Source organism: Pleurodeles waltl, chromosome 11, assembly GCF_031143425.1.
Source record: "Pleurodeles waltl isolate 20211129_DDA chromosome 11, aPleWal1.hap1.20221129, whole genome shotgun sequence".
NCBI lineage: Eukaryota > Metazoa > Chordata > Amphibia > Caudata > Salamandridae > Pleurodeles > Pleurodeles waltl.
Genome location: NC_090450.1, coordinates 354,637,083 through 354,661,531, shown reverse-complemented (window position 1 = coordinate 354,661,531; position 24,449 = coordinate 354,637,083). Strand labels below are relative to the sequence as shown.

The window sequence follows — 24,449 nt, the reverse complement described above, 5'->3', positions numbered from 1 at the left end:
GAGTCCCCTGGGGTTTAAAACTCGTTTTTTTCCCAGCGTTTGAGACAGCCCCCAAAGAGCGGGATTGGGGCTGGGATAAACTCCTTTCATCAATTCCAGGCTTCGCGCGGTTGCTGCGTGTGTTTTTAGGGGCCATTACAGTCTCCAGTCCTTGACGCGCCGAACGAAGCTTGCCGTACCCCTGGCGTCTTTGTGGCCGAGTTCGTTGTCGTGTGCCTAATCATCGGCTGTCCGCCCTGCAACCCTCCAATACACCAGCTGGGCTGCAGCAGCGGCATGAACCGGTACTATACAGTTTCAGAACGAAGAGTATCAGCACGGCTTTCACTTCATGCATTCCTGCACTTCACATAGCGGGCTTACTGGCACTCCCCTGGTCAAGAGAGGTGGGAGCACCTACTGCCGCGAGGTAAACACGGCTGCCATCTTGGACCAGCCCAGCACCTCTCACTTTAGTGCATTATTAATAGTTCTCTGTACAGTGGACTCTAGGGTCTCTGAATGGCCATCTTTCATGTGGAAGTATAGCTGCTCCTCTGTGACCTCCTACACAAGTTCCTGTGTCCTCGTCCTTCTCTGGTACTCAGGGCATACTATGGGCACACCAGAGCACTGCTCCCTGGTTGTTTTGAGCGTGGGAGGAGAGAAGGCTCTTCCAGGCACTGAATTGCCTTAAAAAAAAAAAATGTATACAGGACTAGTGCCCACTCAGTACGTGTTGTCATGCCCACAACCTCGTGTACATGTATTGGTGTAGCAGCAATTTACAGCACAGTGGATGCAGTTAGTACATTCGTCGGCAATGGCCTTGAGCGACCAGATGCTCGTTTATTTATCTCCTCGGGCTGTACCCACCCCTCAGAATGAGAAACTGCAATAAAGTGTAGTAGAGGCCGGGTGGCACTCTACATCCCTCCCAATTTTTATTTAACTGCAATCAGTCCTTCAGATGTCCATTGGGAACACATGTGATCTCTGTCTCTGGCTGGGAGCAGGGTTTTGGCAGAGGTCATACCTCTGATTCCGGGCACCTTGTTTACTCCTGCTTTGCAGGTTGCACATGTCTTGAGCCTCCCCAACTAGGGACATAGTCGGCTTTCCACCATTTTGAGTTGGTGATAGGCCACTAGCAGTACGTCTTGGAATACCGGGGCCCTCTGAAGAACCGTTCTCCCCTGGTGATGCTGGTGCAAAAAGCCTCTCTCTGCCCATGTCATCTTTTTCGCCAAGCACCACTTCTGGCCTACAGGCAGGGCCGTAAATCCTGTTGACACATTTCACACCATGGTGTGATCTCCTCACTGCATGGTGACCATGGTGCTGTTAATCTTTACAGCTCGCCAAATCTCGGGCTCATGGAGGGGGGGTGGTCTGGAACTTCCACCCTGCGTATCGGTCCCGCATGATGACATTGTCTCCAACTTGGAGAAATTGGGTCTTCGCTCCTCGTCCATGGCTGACTTTTCTGTTGGTGATCTTTCTTTTCTTCTCAGTGGCCTGGATGTCTGTTACTGCAGGCTGCCATTCGGGACCTGCTGGGATGCTGTCTCTCATGGGTCTTTGTAATAGTAGATCGACCGGGTCACAGTTCGTGGTGCTGTGCAGGGTCTGCCGATAGGAACCGATGCAGGCAGCACTCCCCGCCTTCTACCTGATCAATGTCTACTCTTAGGGCTTGGTTCAAAGTTCTCATGAATCTTTCTACCTCACTGTTAGCTTCTGGCCACTAGGGGTCATTTTTTGGTGTCAGATGGCAAGAGATACCATGTAGTCTTGAAATTCCTGTCCCTGCAACGGAGGACTGTTGTCAGACTTTATTTCTTCGGGTAGGCCCATCAGTGCAAATGTCTTCTCCAAGATATGCTTCACTTTTGAAAATGCCTTTGACGGTACCAATTCTACATTTCGTGTGAGAGTCCATGAGTACTACTATAGGATATTCTTTTGGAATGTTTCAGAAGTCAATGCTTAATTTGGACCAGGTTTTAGGCTGGGTTGTTTGCTTTGCATGGGGGTACAGGTGGGTCACCGCAGTTGATGGCACTTGAGCTTTCTCCTACACTTGAGCATCCATTCCTGTGGACCACACCATGTTGTGTAGCCTTGCTTTTGTCTTAACCACACCTTGGTGACCATTGTGCGTCAGTGCAATCGCCCTGGCCCACAGACTCTGCTGTATCACTATTTGTCGACCCATTAGCATCAGGCCTTCTTTGCTTTCATTTCACAACTTCCATAGCAGGATCCATTGAAGCAATGCTGCTGCTGTCTCAGGATAAGGGCATCCTTCACCCAGGTGATACGTTCGTCCCTATCAATCGCTTTTTTAATCGCTTGGAGGGTGAGTGCTTTCGGGGACGTCCTCCTGCACAATCATTTGCACAAAGTCCTTGCCTCCTTTGTTGTCTTCTGTATGCTGATATCCTTCGGGATGCAGAGGGTGCCTTGACAGATAATCAACCTGTTGGCGGCTCCCGGACGGTAGATGACTTTCAAGACGTATGGTTGCAGCTGCACAGTCCATCTCTCAATCCTCAAGGGTGCGAGCTGGGCTGATCCAGTGAAGAGTGGTATGAGCGGCTTGTGATCTGTGTGCAACCTGGAATCACCGACCACACAGATACAGGTGAAAATGGCAGCACGCCTGCCAGATGGACAAGGCTTCTCGCTTGGTTTGAGCATATCTGGCTTCAGTGATAGAGAGTGCCTGTCTGGCTTGTGCAGCGGGGACCCACACTCCATCCGTATTATTTTTGTAGAAGCACTGCTCCTAGCCCTACTGGGCTGGCGCCAACTACTAGCTCTATCTTCCACTGTGGGTTGAAATATGCTATGGTGGCTTTGTCAATGAGAGCTTATTTGATGGAACAAAATACCATTGTGGCTTCCGGGCCCCACTCTCACTGAGCATTTGCAGTGGTTAGTGTCCTTAGTGGTTCTTATAGTGGCCAGGCTTGGGATGAACCTTCTGCAATACGTTGCCATACCTATGAAGCTCCTCACCTTAGTTGGGTTCTTTGGTATGGACGCGTTCCTGATGGCATCTGCCTTCTTGGGGTCTACCTTCAGACCATCACGTGAAAATATGTAGCAGAAAAACTCTATGGAGTTTTGGTACAATGAACATTTTTGTCGATGAAGTGTCAGGTCGCAGTCTGCTAGCTGTTGAAGGCCGCCCTCAGCCTCACCTGATCCTCTCCAAGGCTATCCGAAAAGATTAGTATATCGTCACTTATGTTGATCACCCAGATCAGCCCGAAGAGGGTCTCTTTGGTTGTGTTTTCAAACACTTTCTCGGCTAGTGAGATGCCAAAATTTAATCTCTATCACCTGAGGCTCCTGTGCGTGGAAAACGTTCTGATGAATCAGCTGGCTGCGTTAAGCTCTAGCTGATCGTATCTTACATTTAGTTCTAACCTTGAGAACCATTTTGAGCCATTCAGGGCCGCTGCAAAGTCATCCATGGTAGGTATGATGTGGCACTCTCTTCGAATGACCTGATTTGGAAGTCCTATATCCAAACATAGTCTGATTGCTCCTGGGCCAAGACCAGTATGTTGTTCAGGGAGACCCCTGACTGCCACAGGATTAGGCGTCAGGGCATAGATGACTTACATTCTTCTATTATCTGGACACATATCTCTTCCTGTCGATTGATGTTTACGCACATGTTTACCAATTTTTTTCAGGCGTGCATAGAACATGTTGACCGACTCCTTGTGCAGATTGAAGAGCTCCTAGTTTGGATTGAGCTTCTGGTCAAAGTGCTGTTTAGGGCCTGTTACAGCAGCGTCAAAATCTGCATCGCCACCGGTGTTTGATAGTGTCTCAAATAGACAGTAGAGCTCTTCACCGCCAAAATGCATCAACATTGATCTTTTGACAGCGCCATCCGTCTCACATGGAAGTATTGTTGTAGTTGCCCAATCCAAGAGCACCATCCTATCTTGGCGCTGCTGTGGCTTCGTCCAGCAGTTTACTGAAAGGTGGCAGTGGCATTACTGAGGCATATTCGTATGGCACAGTAATGGAGCATGCCTGCCCCTGCTGCTGCTCGCTCATGCTTATTCTGCAAAGGTGTTTGGACTGTTAAAACATGCGCCTTTGTGCCCGTGTCTTTGCCGTCTCTATTGTTTTCTATTTTTGTTTTTTTTTGTTCTCTGGGTTTTCCTCACCCGGGTGCTCTGTAGACCATGTTGTCTTTTTAATTCCCCCTTTTTCAATTATTATTTATTTTATTCATCCTTTCTCTCTGCTGCTTTCTCTTTACAGTAATGTCCCCTCTCAGGTGTGTGCAAATCGTCCAAGGGGGAGGGGGGTTATCAACGTGGCAGATTGAGCATGATACCTTCTTGCAGTGCTTGATTTATTTTGTTGATTGATTGAATCTGAGACATGGAGCTGCTTGTGCAGAAGTGGCCCCCTCTCTTTGTGTTGAGTTCGTATGGGCAAAAAGCCTGGAGATCTGTGTGCGGAGAGAGAAGGAGAAGGGGGTACAGCTGGGTGAGTTGGAGAGCACATGCAGAGCAGAAGGCCTCTTCTGGCCTTCCCGATGTGTAGCCCGGCCCGCGGCTTGCTGACAGGCCTTTAGGTGGTGCTGTTGGTGCTCTCCGGAGTGCGAAGCAATGCACGGGCCTCAGGCAGGGCCCCCGGGGAACAGCCGATGCCGCTAGAGGGGTGGAGTCCACAAGCCAGGTAGAGTTTTCTCCTACAATGAGTGTAGACCACCACACTGGACAGCAGTGTGTCTTCCTTATCAGCAGCCATGGGCAGGCTGATCACTTTGATATGCACCGGCTGGCGTGGTGACAAGACAGTAGGACAATGGGGCACAGCCAGCTCACTATGGGTACTCCCTGACCTCGTCACCAGTGTCATGCTCACAACCTCGTGGACATGTAATGGTGCAGCATCAGCTTACATCACAGACACAGCACATAGGATGCCGTTAGTACATTTGTCAGCAATAGCCTCAAGTGACCATATGCATGTTTATTTATTTCCTCTGGCTTCTTCCGGCCCTCAGAGTGAGAAACTGCAACAAAGTATAGTGTAGGCCGGGTGGCACTCAACATGTGTTAAAATATCTGTATATATTTATAATAACCCTCCATTCTGAAGGTTCACTTAGTATCAGGCTCTGAGGCCCTGAGTGGGTGCTGATGGGGTCAAAACCGGACAGGGGCTGGGCATGCACCAAGTTAGGTGTGTCACAGACAACCATCAGTCGAATGGAACTGGCTGCTTGAGTGTCTCCACAACATCTGATCCTTCGTATCATCATATGGAGACCAAAAGAGAAAACAGTCTAGAGTACCACTTACAGGGCTTACGCTTCTCCGTGTTCAGTCTGCAGTACTGCACTCTCAATCCCCTACCCCCCAATCTTTTCACTTCTAGTAGGTGCCACATCTGTGCCTGTTCGGGCAACATTTTCCCTGTCCGTTTGGTGGCACTCTCTGCCTGTGCTTACTCTTGAGGAACATAACCAAATCCCATGATGAACTTAGTTGGGGGTGGGGAAAAGACCAGCAATGGGCACCAAGGTCTAGTGAATAGCTGCCCTATATGGTGCTGGCGGTTGGTACCCAGGCACAATCTTTGCAAAACCTCCCAGGCCTTCACCCCAACAAGAGATGTAGGTAAGTTCCAAGGAAGATCAGTCAACAGACAGCTGAGCAGTGAAGAGGAAGTGCTGGATATCCCAAGGGGTTTATGCCTCTGGACTAATGTCATCCTTATGGTTGAGGTGGGTCGTTCTGTGTGTTTTCAGACATGAGGTTTGTGGAAATGTTTGTGGTGGTTCTTTAAGGCTGCTGTGTAAGAATAAAGATGTTACATAATCCTTGTCTTCAGTCCTAACATAGACTTAGTGGCTTCCTTAAATATGGGCAGTTGTTAATATCATTTGCTGACCCATATAAATGGTAGGCATTGTTTGAATACATCTTGGTTTGCTCAATATTGACCACCATTATGGTAAGTCATGAAAAAGCTGCAATGCATTTATAATGCACATACCATCAATGGCAAGAGAGACTTCTAGGGCTCTTTTCGCAGATGTGCACCTGATGGACATTTGCAAAGCAGCAGCCTGGGCTAAGACACATATGTTTACCGGGCCCTACTGCCTGCATGTGCAGATGAAATAGGAGGTGGAAGTGGGATGATTGATCCACAGCATTGTTAGATAAGGTGAGCTTTGTTCTGGCCTTTTGACCATTATACTATATATACTGTTTTGCAGTCCTAATTAAAGCATATGAATCTGAGAAAACCAATGCTGGGTAAGAAGTTAATTCAATATAATTACATTTTTTCAGATTTTGGCTATTTCTTAGATACATGTAATCCTCCCTCCTCTCTATTTTTGAAGCCTCCTTTCACGGTTGATTAGAAAATCTAAAGCTGTGGAACCTGACTCCTCTCCATCTCCGTTGATTTGGTTAAGACAATGTAGTGGACTAGCTATTAAATCTGATATGTTCTCCTATGTTGTTATGAGTGTTTAGTTGTCACTGCGTCTTAATACTGCTTCGGAGGATTTCTTATCCGATTATCAGGAATAATGAATGTCGGTGACTATGAAACAGATCCACACTGGAGAACTATAGTTCCAGATAAGTAACATTTTCTTGCAACGCAGCATTCACATGTCAGTCTTTCTGACAAATGTATTCTTGTCTGACAGTGAATCTTGAAAGGTCACGAAATGAGCTGAATGTGCAGGAGACCACCCTGAGGAGAGAAAAGGAACTGCTAGAGCTGAAGCTGATGCAGATAGAGCAGGAGGCACAGCTGTCCATCAAGAACCAGGCACTTACTCATCAAGAAGAATTTGACCGTCTCAGGAAGGATAAGGTACTTAAAAGTTTCATTGTCTGTCTGGGTTGGCTTTATTTACTTATTAATTTTATTTATTTATGGGATATTTTAACTACACAGCCATGCACCTTAACGGGATCTCTTGGTGCTATAAAAGTAATTTACAAAAACAGTCATTCAAATAGCAAACAAAGTTAAGAGCCAAGTTTCCAGGTTTTTTCTGCAATTGAACGTGTACTGGTTGAAGAAAGAGTATAGTGATTGAATTCACCTAGGTGCTTTGCAGAGGAAAGCTGAAACTGCTTGATATCTTAAAATTATATTTCAAGACTTGAAGTAGCAACTTTCACCACAGACCTAACATGTTTCTGAAGGTCATACTTGGTGAATTTGTCGCATAGTTTATTGGGTCTTTGCGTGGGGTAGGTGTGCTAAACAGTGAAAACTTATTACTTCCCCTTTACAAATCCATTTCTGTTATTCCATCCTATCTCCAATTTCCCCTTTTCATACCCATTGCTATTATTCTACCCCTACCCCAACCTTTACTAAACGTGCCTTGAATTAAGAGCACAAACCTAACACAACCAATTGTGAGAAAGTGCCTCTTTTGAAATGGTTAGCCCCCACTTTTTGCTTGGTATATGATGTGGATTCAAAGTTGTAAGTGCCCTTGGCCCCTGCTAAACAGGTTCCCAGCGCCAGATCACTTTCCCAAAACTGTTGTGATGCATTGGCATAATTAGCAACACCTTTAGCTGCCACTAAGTCTGTAGTAAGTTGTACTTGGGTACCCAGCGCATGAGGTACTAAGGGTAGGCCCCTGAGGGCAGCATCACAGATTGTGCCAACCTCTGGTACTCTACATCCAAGTCCACTCAGCCCTGCCATTGCAGACTGAGTGTCCTGGTGCAATCCTAAAATGCAAACATGATATGGCACACAGCCTGTGTGACCTGTCCACTACACACTGCATGCAATATAGGTAAGTTACCCTCTGGCAGGCCTTACAGCCTAAGGCAGGGTGCACTATAATGCATGTGTGGAAATAGGTGCATATGAGCAGTATGCCCCTACTATGTCCTTGCCAAAACCTGGTACATAGTAAGTGTACAGAGGAACCATTTTAAATGCATGTGCTGGACACTGGTCAGGACTGGTTTCACTGCTACATGGCACTCTGACCCCTGGGTTGTTTGGTATCAAACAACTCAGAGCAACAAAACCAAACTGGTACTAGTATTGGATTTATTGCAAAATGTACCTAGGAGCCACCTTAGAGGTGACCCCTGCAAATGGTTGCTGGCCAGTCCCAAACAGACTGTCACCACCAGACAAAAATCTAGATTTCTGGGGTGATGGGATTTTGTCTCTGGGGCCAGAAAAAAGCCCTTCCTGGGCGAGGTGTTACACCTCCTCCCCCACGAATGTGCACTGCCCTGCCTACGAGCTTTAAAGGTCTTGCCACCCTTGAAACTCAACTCCCAGCCCTGCTGCTAGCAGCAGATGGCCACCCCCGTTGCAAACCCCCACTTTTGGCAGGAGCAACGGTGGGAAAATGCACAAAGATTAGGAGGAGTGGCCACCCTCTGGCTGCACCACCCCTCAGGTGTAGCAGGCAAGGTGACCTCTCCGTTTCATTTTCCTCTATCTTGCATGGTAGGAAAATAGCCAATCAGGGTTAGGGATGCGACCTGTGCCCTCAAAAAGTGGTCACATAGTGGGTATAGCCACCCTAAGTTAGATGGCCCATTGGTTACTACGAGGTACTTCCATAAACACCCCCTAAATGCAGTATGTAGTGAGCATCCCTAGGCCTGCAGATCAGAGTTGGACACTAGAAAACCAGCGACAAAGAAGACCCAAGGCTCAAGAACAGACGTCCTGCTGCAAGAAGAAAAAGGGGCCAACCCCTGCCTGCTTCACCATGGATTCGACAATCGCCACTGAGGGGGTCGACTGGTCATTGGACGGTCTCTAACAAACCCCAAAGGACCTCCAGCCTTCTAAAAAAATGCCAAGAACCTTCCTCCAGATTAAAGGCATAACTCACTTTAACCAGCAAGCAAGTTTCAGTGAAGTCCAGTTCACGACCAAGGAACCGGGCACAGCAGCCAACCCAAATTTACCCCAATGGACCCAGAGGACAAACCCTGCAAGTGTGCCAAGCTTGTTGCCACTGAGACCTCCAGTGGCTGAACCGTGCAATAGCCAGGGGTACTGGACCCCAATGTCAAACACCCAGAAGAAAACTCCACTCCGGATCCTCCAAGGATCTGAAGCCAGCACCAGTTGAGGGACTTCAGAAGACCCAAGAACCACCCTCCAGAGTGGCCCTGCTGACCTGCAATCCACCCTCCAAGTGATTTGACCCATGGTTTCAAACGCTCCTTTGCGCACAGCTCTTGGCTGACCTATCTGCTCTGCACCCGGCCTTTCTGGCCCTTGAACCACAGAACCAGCTGTGCTCTAGGGGTCTCCAACCCCCTGCGACCTCTGCACTACAAGGAGACCCATTGGTCCCCCTCGCTTGTCCCACACAAGCTCCAACACCTTCAGCCACTTCTCCTGCTTGAACCGGGAAACTCCTGAACTTCTATGGCTGGCCCAGAGGATATCTCAATGACCTCGACCTAAAGGTGACCTTTGTGAAAGCATTGTCTGATTTTTATATGCATTTTTTTTACAAAGTTTTCTCCCATTGATTCCTATGGTGCGTAATTACACACCCAAAAAATATTTTTGCTAAACTTTGAAAAATCAAAACTTAAAAAGGGCTTACCCAATTTTGATGATCTTTGTCTTAAAAAATGTATACAAATCTGAAGTATTTTTGTTAATTGGTCTCAAGTTATTCTTTTTAGTGTCTGTCCACGTTTATTGATACTGTGAGTACAACAAATGCTTAGCACTTCTCCAAGATTTTGCCTAACTGCTCGACCAAGCTACCAGAAAACTTTGAGCAGTAGGTCAGTGGTTCCCAACCTGTGGTCCTGGGACCCGTGGGGGTCCGCGAAGCCTACTCAGGGGGTCCACGACTGCTTAGAATATTAAATAATATTAACAGCCTAGGTCCAAAGCTTTCAGTAATGACTCAGTGGTTGGGGTAGGGGTGGTCCCCAGATTCAAATAATGCTTCAGTGGGGGTCCCCGGGTTCCAGTAATGATTAAATGGGGGTCCACAGAAGTCAAACCACTGCATTAGGTGGTCTTGTTTTTACCTCTGTGAACCAACACGAGGTTTCCCATACTTTCTGCACAGTGCACATCATTTTTGTACACTGTCTATAGAGCCCAGCGTGCCACACTGATGCACAAGAAAAAACAATTCTTTTTTTTTTTTTATATATCTACCTAATCTTGGGTTCCGGAGTAGTGTGCTACTCATCAAAAAAGCAAGCCAATACCTCGTCAGGGGCTGTAAGGGCTATATAAATACATTTACAGTTACAATCAGCTGTAAAAGAAATATGTTTTCAGATATAGAGCTACTGAATAAATGTAACCATGTCTCTGACATAAAAAGCAAGAGACATGATCACATTATTTGAATTATAATAAAGTTCACTCAGCAGCAGTCTTGATGGTTTGAACCTTGGCTACACTCTTGGGTAGTGTGAATTACCTAAATTTACTTGATACTGTGCAAAGGCACTAAGGCAATATTGTTTATCTTTGGCACCTTACCCGATCCTTCTGGTGAACCTACGTGCCCCATGGATCTAAGGAGCCCTCCAGTTAGGTTACCACTGGTGGAGCTATTGCCATCACTGCCTGTGCTTCTCAACCATGGACCAGGGCCTGGCCATACTTCATGGCTGACATCTATCCCGGCTCCAACTCTAACGCCACAACCTATACCAGTTCCCCTGCATCAACAGCGTCCCCAAAGCCACGGATGCTGTAGGAAGAAAACATTGTGCTGTTGGACTCAAAACTGAATCCGACATGACCTCGGAAGAAGTTGAGTCCAACCCCAACTTTGCACCCACCAAAAGCATAACTCCTCTCCGACTGACAGAGCTTTACCACTAACCCCAAATAAACATTGTATGTAGCATCTATTTCACTCGGATTCAGACCATAGTCAACATTGTTTCAATGATAAACAGGATGACACAGATGAACATATGATGATGGCAGTCTTTATATGAACCTTCAAGAGGCCAGTGAGCTAAATACTTCCACTGGAATCAGATTAAGTTCTCCCTCTTGCCCATCTACTGAAGAATCTGCCTCTTTTGAGGTGGCCATTCAAAGTACTGCAGAAGTCTTTGATCTTCAATTGCCTACTGTAGAAGCCAAAATAAACGTGCTCACACAAGTCCTGCAGCCTGTGCAGACTCCTTCAGAACCGCTCTTGCCGTTCAATGAATCAGAACTTGTTCTTGCCAGCTGGTAACTAGACAAGTGGCTGGTAGACCTTCCTGGCCCTACATCCTGAGTCAGAAAGCTTGGTGGACCAAGCATTTACTAACAGATTTAACCCCAATTTATTCTCCTGTTCATCTCTGGATGAGAAGTCTAAATGAATGGAAGCTTTGGGAAACAAATGTTCTCCTCCTCCATCCTGGCATTAATCTCAGTCATTGCCAGTTGTCTTCTCAGACGTACTCTCATGCATTATGTGAGTTAGCAAGATTGTGCCAACTATCCCAGATGAATATAGAGATAACCTAGCACAAATTTTCCAGATGGGCAGGATTTGGCGAAGTACGTCATCCAGTCATGACTGGTCACCACTGGTTGCTTGGGCAGGGCAGTCGGTGCCAGTGTGGTGCTTTGGCACTATGCCTGGATGAAGTTCATGAGTTTTTCGGATGATGCCCGACATCCCTGATGGACATGCCATCCAATGGGACTCTTCTATTTGCCAATTAGGCAGACTCTGCGCTAGAGTGCTTTAAAGATAGCAGGGCAACGGCACACTCTTTCAGCATTTCTGCACCCATGCAGCAGTATCCCCAACAGTTCTGCCCCTTTCAAGGCTGCAGCTGGGGTGTCAAACACTGACAATGCCTAGGGCCGCCACTACAACTGCAGACCACCGTTAGTCCTTTCAATGCTAGGGTCAGGGATCAAGCATTGTCCAAGGCCTCAAAGACTGTGCATTGCCCAATCACCTACCTATCCCACCACAAAACTGCTTTAACCTGCCCCTCTAGGTACATAGCAACTCGGTTGGGTGCAGATCACAACATTGTCTCCAAGGGTGGTAAAGCACCACATCTGAACAGTGCTCTCCAGATTGCCCACTGAGGATACACCTTGCCATTCCTAGACAACCTGTCACATATTCCTCCGTTAGACTATCAGAGGGACAATATATCCATCATCCATCATCCAGCAAGAAGGCAAGGTTATTTTGGCCAAAAGGCCCAGAAAGAGGGTTCAGTTAGCAGAAATAGGGACTTGATGCTATTCTTGTAATTTCCTGGTGCTGAGGTATGGAGGCTTTTGTCCAATTTTAGACCTTCACCCTTTTCACTTCTTTCTTAGGACGGACACATTCAAGATGATCATGCTAGCCCAAGATCTTTTTGCCATTGATCCTGATAAATGGATGATTGTGTTGGATCTGCAGGAAGCCCATTTTTATATCCCCGTCCTACAGTCCCACAGACATTACATGGGGTTCAGGGTGAGCCAAGGTAATTTTCAGTTTTTTGGGCTCCCTTTAACATCACCAGTACTCCTCTGGTGAATAGGAAAATGATTGTTGCAGTGGCAACACACCTTCAGAGGTTGAGTATATCAGTCTTCCCATAGTTTGATGACTGCCTGCTAAAGGCTGACACACATCCATCAGTTGTAGACCACCTCCAGACGTTAGTGAACCTCTTCACATTTTTTGGCATTCTGGAGCAATGTGCCAAAGCCCCAACTGACTCCTTCCAGAAGCTTTCATTCATTGGAGCTGTTCTGCGTATGGTGCTATTTTGAACCTTACCATTAACTTGAGATTAGGACATCAGTTATGATCCTAATGTTTTAACCTTTGCCCTGGGTTCCTGGGTTTTGGTGAGAGTGGCTTTGAGGCTCTTGAACTTCTTGGCTCCTGCATCCGGCTTGTGGAACATACCAGATGGCATATGTGGGCTTTGCAGTGGGATCTGAAGTCACAGAGGGCTCAGCACCAAGAGAAACTGTTGGATTCCTTTCAAGTTTCAGACTGCCAAAAATCTGTAGTGGTGGCTGCTTGGTTGCAATTGGACTGGTGGCAGACGCATCTCTCTACCCTCCCCAAAGTTGACGGTTGTGAATAATGCATTGTTGCTGATGAGGTCATCTTGGAGAGGTGTAGATCAGAGGACTCTGGTATTGTCAGAGACCCAGCTCTACATCAATCTGTAGAAACTGTGGGCAAATCCCTTGGCACTAAAGGCTTTCCATCCATCAAGTGGAGGCTGCTTCAGGTTATCACAGGCAACACAACTGCAGTGTGGTACTGCAACAAATAGGGCGGATTGGGATCCTGAGTCCAGTGCCAGGAGGCTCAGACCCTCTGGAACTTGCTGAGTCATCAGGGCATTTCTCTGATAGTAAACCAGTCAGGATCCATATATGCCATGGAGGACAAACTCAGTCGGTGTTGCTTAGCAGATAATTAATACAGTTGAACTCCAAGGTGGTGCATGGCATCTTCCTGCAATGAGGGAACTGTGGCTCTGAGCGTGACAGCTCACTACTTTGACCTCCCTCCCTATGTAGCAGATGTCATCTTGGCAGCCAGATGTCCATCCACAAAGATCATCCATGCCGGAGACTGAGAATCATTTGTGATTTGTTAGACTTTCTGTAGGATAGATACGTTGCAAGCCATGTTGTCAGATGTGCTGTTGTATGTGCTATCTTTAGTCCAGTTGCACTTGTGACCACTTCTAAAGGTTGTTTGTCAGTGTTTTTTATTTATATCAGATCAGACTATATTGTTTAAATCACCTGTTGTGATGTGTTTTCTGAAAGGGTTAGTCTACGTTATTCACCTAAATCATTTGTGATGCCACAGTGGGACCTTACGGTGGCTCCTGTATACTTGATGTGTACACCATTTGGACCAATTCACAGCTGTACTCTGCGTCTTTTTTACTCTGAAAACAGTCTTTCTCATAGTGATAACATCAGCTTGTCACATTGGTGAGTTCCAAATGCTGTCTGTCCAGCAACTTTGGAACCCGTCTTCCTGGACAAACTAGTGCAAAAGACTAGGGCACCTTCTTGCCCAAGATTGTGACTCCTTTCCATGTTTGACAGTCCAACACACTTGTAGCAATCTTTGCTTGATGTCATTTCTCAAAAGAGCAAAAAAGACTGTATTGTTTGGAACCCAAAGAGCTTTGAGCTTTTGCATTGATTGCATTAAGGACCATTAGGTGGAGTTTAGAAAGAAACTGACATCAGCAAATAGAGTGCACATATGTGGCTCTGGCGTCACGTTTGGGGAGGGGCAGATTCAATGTAGTGCCACATGAAGCCACCTACCAGCATGCAAGAGAATTACTGAAAATATTCTCAGGTTCCAGTCTGGCTCCTCAAGTTTTTAGAAAGTGAGTAATCTGCAGTTAGAGTATCCACCAAAAAAAAGTGTTAATAAAGGTAAGTAACTTCTTATACAGAGATAAATGACACGGTGGCTTGCCACTGTGTAGTTGTAAGGTCAGAGTGTTTTTTGTCTTGCTAATAACTTTAACACTGTTTACCAAATCTTCACAAAACTTTCCAAAAAAACACTCACCCACCTCGGCTCCTACCTGAAAAGCTTTGGGTGATCTGTCAAGCCAAGGCCAAGAAAATAACACTAATTTCTCCATGCAATTTATATAGGGATTTTTGAAAAGTGAGAAAACAGCTGAGTACAATTACACCAAATTTGGTAGAAAATCCGATCTTTAGTTGGAAAATGCTTTTTGCGATAAGAATGTAGAGCTATCTGGGGGAGACTTGCCCTGATATGCTCCTATTAGTCACTTTAGATTGGATTGTTCAATCCTGAATCGTTTTTTTCAACCTGACCAGTATGTTGTGGCAGCTATTATAAGACTCGGGCCATTACATGGTCTCTGTGTCCTGAAAATGAATGTAAAAAGTACGTAAGGGGACAGGGTTAGCACACCCTGACCTCAGAAGGCCTGTGGGGGAGTCCTAAAGAGACTTTCCTTGATTGGCTGTCCAAAACATGGGCAACAGGTTGTGGAAGCCATTACAGGACTCAGGGACATGGTCCCCATTTGAATGCATTGTAGAAAAGGCCTGTTTTTGAGTGTGACAAAAAGGAGCACATATAAAAGGTGATAACAGATTTTTAGTCCAATATTAATAATTTGTTGGTGTGCCATACTAACTTTAGAAATTGTGGTGTATTGTAAGGTGATTTTACTCAGTGTAAAATGCAGATCCTCTGCTGTGATTTGATGCATCATACCTGAGATAACACTGTTTTCTGTCATGATTTTCTCACAAACTTAATGTGAATTCACACTAACAACTGAATAAGCAGCCGGTCAGTAGATTGCCCAGTGTTCTACTTTAGCCTTCTGCAGTATATTAATGAACAACTGAAAGCGCTAATATTCTTAGTTATGACAAAAGTGTAGCACACCTCAAGTCATCTTGATTGCATCCAAGCAGTAAAATATAAAACATTTCCTTTTGAAAATAACAAAATATGGGGGTTTGTTTTGTCATAGAAAATATGATTAGTGCTGTAGAAAGCAAAACGAAGACACATTTTCTGTTAGCTCTCTGATATCATCTTCATCCATTCCAACAAAACATTTTGACATGCAGAATGAAACATTTACTTTCCACTCCAGCACCAGCCTGTCAGTTAATTCCCTGGTGATCAACTGCAGTTTTACCGCAGTGTTTTAATAAGCAACTAGAGTGCTGACATTCTGCATGTATGACAAAAGTGTGGCATACCTGAACACCATCTTGATGGAATCAAAACTGTAAAACTGAAAGCACTTGCCACAGGGAATATTGCAGTAAATTAAGAAATGTGGGAGCTTAATTAAAAAAAAAAAAGTCTCCCGATATGGCTGCCCCAGTACAAAAGTCCAAATGTAACCCAAATATAAATTCCTCCCAAGTGTAGCTCAATGATCGAAGTGTGCAATAAATAATCCACTGATGAATTGGTCAAAAAACATAAAAAAGAGCATCAAGTTTAATTGCTGTGTGTTGCCATTTGGAAACTCAGAAAATGCGTCCTCCTTTTAGCTTTCTGAAGCATTAACCATACACAATGTGTATGTGAAAAGAACCCTTTTATTATCTTTATTTTTAAAGGAAACACTTTAGCTTTTACAGTTTTGATTTTTTCAAGACTACTTCAGGTGTGCCACATTTTTGTCATAAATACAGAATGTCAGTGGTCTAGTTGTTCATTACAACACTGTGGAGAGGGTAGGGGCAAAGGCACAGACTCAGACAATGGAGGGCAGGGCAAGGCAAGGGAGTAGGGGCAAATCCAGGAAACTGGCCATGCCAGGCAGCCAGAAGGGGCAGTGACAGCACAACAAACCGCACAGGGCAGGCAAGAGGGATAGTGGCAGCACAACGGACATAGGTGGGCTGGAGGAGTAGGGGTAGGGACACAAGCAATGGAAGACAGTAGGTAGGTGTTGGGTTATCAAGCTGATTGCACAGGGCAGACATCAGGGGTAGTGGTAGAATAAAAGATCATGGAAGGCAGGAAGGAGGGGAGGTCGGTGTCCGGGTTAGCAAGCTGATCACACAGGGCAGGAATCTGGGGTAGTTATACCACAATGGACCATGGAAGACAGGAAGGAGGCTGCATGAGAACTCAAACAACTGAGGGCAGGGTGGAGTAGGGGCAAAGTCAGCAAGCTGACCAGGCATGCGGGAGGGACAGTGGCAGCACAGTGGAACTAAGGAGGGCAGGAGCAAGAGGCACTGAGAATACACAGACCATGGAGAGCAGGTGGGAGGGGCAATGGCAGCTCAATGGACCATGCAGGGCAGGTCGGAGGGACAGTGACAGCACAACAGACCCTGGAGTGTAGGAGGGCGGGGCAGGGACATAAACACGGACAACAAAGGGAAGGGGCAAGTGAGTCAAGGGCAACAAGTTGGACACTCAGGGCAGGCATGAGGGGCACAGGCAGTACAAAATTAATGGAGCATGGAGTACAGAAGGGATGGGCAGGGGCCCACACATAGACAACAGAGTGCAGGGGCAGGAGCAGCAAGCTGTGTCTTGAAGGGCAGGTAGGAGAGGTAGGGGAAGCACAACATACCATGGAGGGCTGGAGGAGAGGGTAGTGGCACTCACATGAATGGGGTCACGGGCAGCAGACTCCGATGAGTTGCCCACCAGCAGGCGGTGAGCCTGTGCGGCCCCATGTTGTGAATGGCCAAAGGCTATGTACTGTGGAGGTGTTGAATGAATATGTTTTAAAAAACTCATGAAATTCATGGATAAAGCAAAGGTCAAATAGACGTCATAGTCTGGTATGGTAATATAATCTTCTCTGACATAAAGATGAAAAATCAGAAACTCACTGGGAAAAAAAAACAATGATTAAAGTGACGTTATAGCCCAATGTGGTAATAAGGTCTTAGCTTATGATAAAAAATCCCTAGAAATCCACTGAAAAAAACGAATGTTAAAGTAAGGTTATAGTTCGGTGTTAAAACAAGGTAAAAACTAGTGCTTAAAAACAAAAAAAACACTGTAATTCACCAGTTATAGTTCAGTGACCTAACCATAACTTGTGCTCCTGCCATGCACTGCTTATGACCTCAAATATGGCATCGCTCCTAACATGTTAAATTACATCATTGATGCCATCACTGATGACCTCTGAAATGACATAATTGATGACGTCACTGATTACATCATCCAAGCTGCTGCTTCTCAAATTACTCTATAAACTGCGTAATCATTTTGCAAAAGAAAGTGAGCAGTAAAGGGGACACACACATATGCAGCAGCTATTGATTGAAGTCTGATTCAGTATGGCACATTTATATTGTGCAAAGTCTAACTATTAGTAGAATTGTAGGTGGAAACAGAACGTTATTTAAACTAGGTAGAGACTGACTGCAACTAGTATGTGTTGCAGATGTACATTACAGATAGGTGGTGGATTAAATCAAAATCCTGTTGACAAAATATGTGAGAAACACTAAAGCTTATGTTTGTAATACATTATTAAACTGTGGCTGTCTGTGCACTTGCTGACATTAAAAGCTTGTCTTGTAATGCTTTTGAAATGTGTTATATAAACTGGAGATTTATACGGTATATATATTTATTTCCACATGTTCAGTGAAAGAAAATTCAGAGCCATTATACATTGCTGAAGAAAGTATAAACAGTGGGTGATTAATTTACATGGTTCAGGTTGCAGAATGGTTCTAAACATTCTGCGCATTTCAATGTGTAAGGTATTTTCACATACATGCCTTTTCTGGGGCTAAAACATAAATGTAAAGGCATTGACCTGAAATTATATGTCAAGATTACAAATTTAACAGGAACAACTCCTTGATGTAATGAATGGCCAAACACTCTTTTGAATGTTATTTAAGATTTAATAAATTGCTCATTGCATTAATGTCCACAGAGACATTATTTTCCTTACACACCTGAATACTAGTAAAAAAGCATAAAGTGTACTAAATGTGGGTACTTTCACAGATATTCTTTGTCCTGCAAGTTGCAAATGTTTATACCCATTAGCACTAGAGAGGTGGTAGAAAATTGGGTCTAGGTGTAGCTCGTTCATACCTCACTGTCACATTCACTGCATGATGTCATCAGTGATGTCATAAATGAAATACCAGATGTATGTGTGTGTGTGTATGTATATGTGTATATATATATATATATATATATATATATATATATATATATGGTTAAAGTGACGTTACACTTAGGTGAATATGTCAGTTAAAACATACCATTTTAAACAAACAAAAAAACAAAAGAAATTCACTAGTTAAATTGGTCTTAAGTGACTATAACTCGTCTCCTAAAGTAGCTATAACTTGCTCCATGAGAACTGTTGAAAAAATATGAACTTTGGATATCACCACATATAATCAAGGTGTATGTTAGAAGTTATAAATAATTTTGAATCTCTATTTTTTGCTTTCTCTTCTGTTTCCTAAAATTTTTATTTTACTCCCATGTCCTCTATGTACCCTACACTTACTTTCCTAATCAAATCCCATTTCTCCATAATCCTGATCTCTGTTTTTAATTTTTCCATTGATGATTTCTCAATTTTCCTTTTCTTTTCATGCTTTCTCTGCCTCACTTCATGGGCACCTTTTTTCATTTGCTGTATATTTCTGTAATCAGGAGAGCCTTCTCTTAGCACTGTCTGAAGAGAAAGAGGATGCTATACGTCGGCTGCAACAGGAAAAAGAAGAGATCCTATCACAATATGAAGCAGAGAAGCAAGATCTAAATGAAGAGATCCTTGGTTTGCAGGAGGAAAGGGATGCAAGTTTGCTTCAAGTTGAGAATGAGAAACAAAAGGTAAAATTCAGCAGGACTGGAAAAAGGTTTGGGAAAGGTGAATCTAGTTTGCCCAGAATGATGAAAGATGAGAAGGAAATTCCTTTCTTACTTCATCGTATTATGTTTGTAGTGCTAGAGAGACAGCTGCGGCTCCTCTGCTATGGTTGAGGAGCGTCACCCGACCACCACCACCACCAGTAGCAGCAAACTTGAAACAATAAAACGAAAGTTATCATTTTATTTTTGAAAAGTGGGGCCACTGGTTAGTTAGCGCATTTTAAATCAGTGGCTTGATGAAACTATCAGGTTTACTAAAACACAATGTCGGCCATTGGTGATAATATAAAGACTGGGAATTTTTTTAAACCCCTTCGTGAAAGCCAAGTGATTTTTTCTGCACAGTACGTATAACGAAAGAGAATTCCAGACAGTAAGTGCATATTTAGAAAACTCTTCTGTCCCATTCCCTCTCCAGTAAATAGGACATCACTATCAGGGTGCTCTGTGACCGTTCTTATAGTGTGGAATTTTAATATCCGCCCAGTGTACAGCCATGGAAATAATAGCCTTTTAGGGTCAAATGTCAGAAGGAAAATGCAGCTTTGATGAGTTGCAAAATCAAAGTGAAAACTACAACTCCATCTGCATTCTTCTCTAATAAGTTAAGCGCCTTACAGATACTTAGATGGCCAAATAAGAATGTTGCTTTAATTGGTTGTACACTAAAATACCAACCTTAAATATATATTTTTTGTTTTTTATTTTTTGTGGGTTCGTGGATCCCAGTTCAGGTTCGCAAACATGCTGGTTTGTGGGCCCCACTCACAGGTCCACAGACCCAGTATCATATTGAGACCTCCGCATGAGGTCCACTAGAGATTTACGAACCTGAGTGGGTTCCTGGGCGCTGAGGGAAGGTCCACAGATCTGAATGGAGCTAAGAGCCCCCGTCAGAATTCGTGAACTCCAGAGCACAGTTTGTAGTCCTTTAAACCCACACTGGGCTCCACAAGCTATTTAACAAAAGTTACTTTTATTTCCTTGGGGAGAGTGGCGGTCCCTTTGCCCCCCACTTATAAGTCCGTCACTCAACGGTTGTTCTGACTGCCCCCACTGGCTCCTTCAGTTTTGCTTTTCTGACTAAAGGTCTTGTCACTGAGCACTTCGCCAAGCAAGTGAACTCGTTAAATTGAACATCTGCCACTATATGTGTTTCTAATGTGTTGGCCCAATGCAACTGTAGTGCACTTAATACCGTTTCATTTTTTTTTAAAAGGATTCACAAATTTTATGCTGGATTAATGGCATCTGCACCAGAAATTGTTATTGTGATGTACAGCCAGTCAAATCGCTTCAGATTTGTGAATCCGCTGCTGGAGTCGCAAATCCAAAATGCACGAAGGGTGTGCCTTTAATATGGAGGATCCAGATAGCTTTAAAATGTAACCTCCTCTTGCCAAGACAAGAACACTTCTTAAACACGAATTTCCCAAACTGCTGAACAGATTTACACCAAACCAAGCAAAGGCACTTCCTTGGGCAAAGTTCTATTTACATGCCAGTTCAGTATAATTTATATTCAGGTTTTCTTGGTTTGGTGAAAATCTGTTTCTTAGTTTTGAAGATATAGGGGAAAACGTGAGTTTCCTGAGCATAAGTCCAAATAATGTATTTATTGAAAAAAAAATCAGCAAACATGAACTGAGCATCCACAGACAATAGACCATGAGTGCACTACTCTAAACATCACGCTGAACACTCAGAATTGTTTTCCTACCAATGTACACAGATGTTGGCAGAAAAACAATACAAAAATTATAAAGGAAAAAGTAGCAGATACCAGGATACACAATGCTGCATTATTATGAATATCTCTTCCCCGGTCTGTTTGGCAAGCTAGGGTCAGATTAAAAAATGAAAGGTCTTTTCCCTCCACTCATATAGCCTGGCCATGAATATCGGGGGTGGGGTGGGGAATAGGGGTCTCTAAATAGTCAACTCTGCTTTACCAAGGTGGTGGTGTGTGGTTTGTATACTTCCTCTTTTTTCTTTTTTTTCTTTTTTTAAGTCATTTGAGAAGGATGCTGTCCATACTCTTTGGTCTTGCCAGAGAAGTGAGGGCAATGTATATTCATATCAGAGCTCTCCCCCTTTTCCTTGATAAAGAGTGCAGAGAGGGGAAATGTGTCTTCCTTGTACCCCAACCAAAACAGCCAGAGGGACTCTTTCCCCTTCCCAACCTGTACAAAGATGGGTAAACAGGACTCCTCCCCCGGAAAGGGAAACAATATCTCCGATTCACTCTCACCTTGTCCAAGACTGAAGGAAAGAAATGTCTGAGGCATGTGTGGCTGTAGATATACATGCTGTGCATACTTCTGCCATCTAGTTTTGGGTCCAGATACATGCCAGTTTTTCTCAGAAGAAGTCTTTCAAGTCACAAGGTTTGGTGACTCCTCCTTTTGCTTGTAATGTGCATGGGCATCGACTCCATTGTTAGATTCTTTTCTTTCCGCCATCAGGTTTGAATGTGTGCTTCTGTGGTCTGGATCGAAACCCTCGTCTGAACTTTCTTTGGATTTCCAGAAAGTTTCTTGATTGTCGGTATTTTTTTGACCATGTATTCCTTTATTAGTTCATAGCGGGTCAAAGAATGCATCTCTGCCCGGTGATCCTCAGATACGTCTTGGCCTATGTGGGCCTTGCCCTTTGGGGACCTTGTTTCTCTGAGTTACAAATTCTACCATGAAATGTAGCAAAGGTGATGAAACAAACGCCTTTCAGATTTTGTCCTCAATACCATTCCAAATACCCTTGGACCGACCTACATCCGGTCTGTAAGCGGTGTCTTTCTCCCAACCACAACAACCTTGAATGTGACGTGCGCCTCTCCTTCAGATCCAAAAAGACTCTCTGTGACCATCGGCCCCAGTGTTTTTGAGATGTCCCTGAGGAGTGGTGATGATCCAGTGGACCTCTTTGGTGCGGAAGAGCATCCGGAATACTAAGTTGACGCATCAGCAGCTGATGAACAAGTGTTTTCTCCAGAGGACAGCATCAACTCTGACTTTGAAATTGAGGAATTACCAGCTGCTCAAAAGATTGTGAGTATAGTACATCCAACCCCTCGACACAACCCCCACACAGAGGGGCCCTCCTCGAAACATTGTGTAAGGGCTCAAGAAAATCACAAACCTCCCAGTGAACCACCACTGCCTTTGGACCATGATAGGCACCGAGGCCAAACTTCAGACATTACGCCCAGCCTCAGCTCTGAAGAAACCAACTATGCCAGTTGGCTCTGCATCAACTGTGATTGGCTTGGAATCTAAACTGTTGCCACCAAAATTGGCAGAATTGAAGTCTCCATCTGCACGGAAACCTTTGGTGCCAAAACATGCTAACACATCCGTTGGAGCCGAAACAGTTGAGCCAATCCTTCCTCGACTCCAAGGAAATAGAATCCTGTTAGAAACACTTAGCAATTCACCCCTAGACAGGGAAAATAATAACCTCACCACCAAAGAGACAGCTTTTGCTCCAGGAAACATTAGACGAAGCCCCAGTGCTAAAACAAAGAAGAAAGCCGACAAGACCACTAGTCCATTGTCTGCACCCCCTTCACAAGGCCCCAGCAGGCTCTGACCCAGACCTGTACCCAGTTTGTCCATTCCCTCCAGATGACTTTCACTTATCAAGGGCTGGTGGCCAAAAAAGCAGTCTACCATAAGGTGCTGCTCTACAGTGACCCTATCGATGATGATTTTTTATTTGAAATACTATCCTCTACCCAGCACAACACCAATATCTCCCTATGCTTATGTTTATGCACACGGGGGACATCTTCAAGAAACCTGTCCTTGCACAAGTGATTACTCCCTGCGTAGACAAAAAATACAATGCATCGCTATTAGATCCACCTTATGTTAGAGGCCAGCTTACATCACACTCTCATATATATATATATATATATATATATATACACACACACACACAGCGAGGAAAAGGGCGAGCACCCATATAGCAAGTAAAGCCGCCCTGCCTGACAAAGAAAGCAAGAGAATAGACACAGGGGCAAAGAGGGTAGCAGCACAATCTGCTAACCACGGGCAGATTGCTAATTCTGTGGGCCTCTTACGCAGGAACAACAGGTCTACATGGAAGGAAATGGAGGAAATCCTACAATACTTCCCTGAAGAGCACCCTAAATGGGAGCAAGAGTTACTGTCTGAGAAAAAAAACATATCAAATACTGTCATAAAATGTGCCATTGTTGCTGCTAACACTGCTGCTTTGGGCATCAACTCAAGTCTCCTTCTTAGATGTCACGCATGGCTCTGAATATCAGGCTTTACACCAGAGGTATAACAGAATTTATTGTCTCTTCAATATGATGGGGAACATCTCTTTCGGCCACACAAACTGTAAAAGTAATGGGTGCACTTCAAAGAACAGTAAACAATCAAACTGTGTAGCTGAGGACAGTAGCTTAGTTTGCAGGCATCGTCCAGATGTCTCCGGAGAGAGGGGAATGTAAGTGGAGGTACAGAAGCAATTTTGCAGGACCCCTAAGGAGCAAACAGAGAAAACACACCTGAGCTGTCAAACCCAGTAAGTGGGAATGCAATGGCCTGACCTACATGTAGGGAACACAATAGGGAGTTATACACAAGTCTCCCAGGACCAGCAGCTCTGAGAATAAACTAGAGCTGTGCAGTCCCCAGCAGCACCCTTCCCTTACACCATTGATCAGGCAATTACCACTACTTTCTCTTGCAGGCAGCGTACATACATGTCCCTCATGGTGGCAGTCCTCCCCCCCCCCCCCAAATGTGCAGGTTGTGGTTTATAGCATCAGCCTTAACAGTTTTCCATCGAAGTACTTTCTGAAGCTAGCAATTGATCGAGGGCAGCTGCTCCGCTTTCCAGGACGTAGCTATCAGGCACTTGAAGAGGGTCAAAGCTAAGTCTGCTAGTTTCAGGTAGAGTTTGGTGCATTTTGTGTGCTTTGTGATGCCCAGGAGACAGAGTAAGGGGGCAGGTGATAACTGAAAATCTACCATTTCTGAGAAATGTGCCAAAACTTCCTCCCATATCTGTGCAAGTGGGGTACAGTCCCACATCATGT

The 24,449-nt window shown here is 44.7% G+C and overlaps 1 protein-coding gene across 2 annotated transcripts in view; it reads left to right on the top strand.

Moving 5' to 3' along the window:
- The window catches only part of CROCC2 (ciliary rootlet coiled-coil, rootletin family member 2), an 878,259-nt gene that overhangs the window by 367,903 nt on the left and 485,907 nt on the right, over positions 1–24,449 (top strand). For both annotated transcript variants that reach the window (XM_069213663.1, XM_069213664.1), the window contains 2 exons: positions 6,692–6,861; positions 19,160–19,339. In XM_069213663.1, the coding sequence (XP_069069764.1) occupies positions 6,692–6,861; positions 19,160–19,339 (350 nt within the window). The remainder of the gene's footprint in view (positions 1–6,691; positions 6,862–19,159; positions 19,340–24,449) is intronic.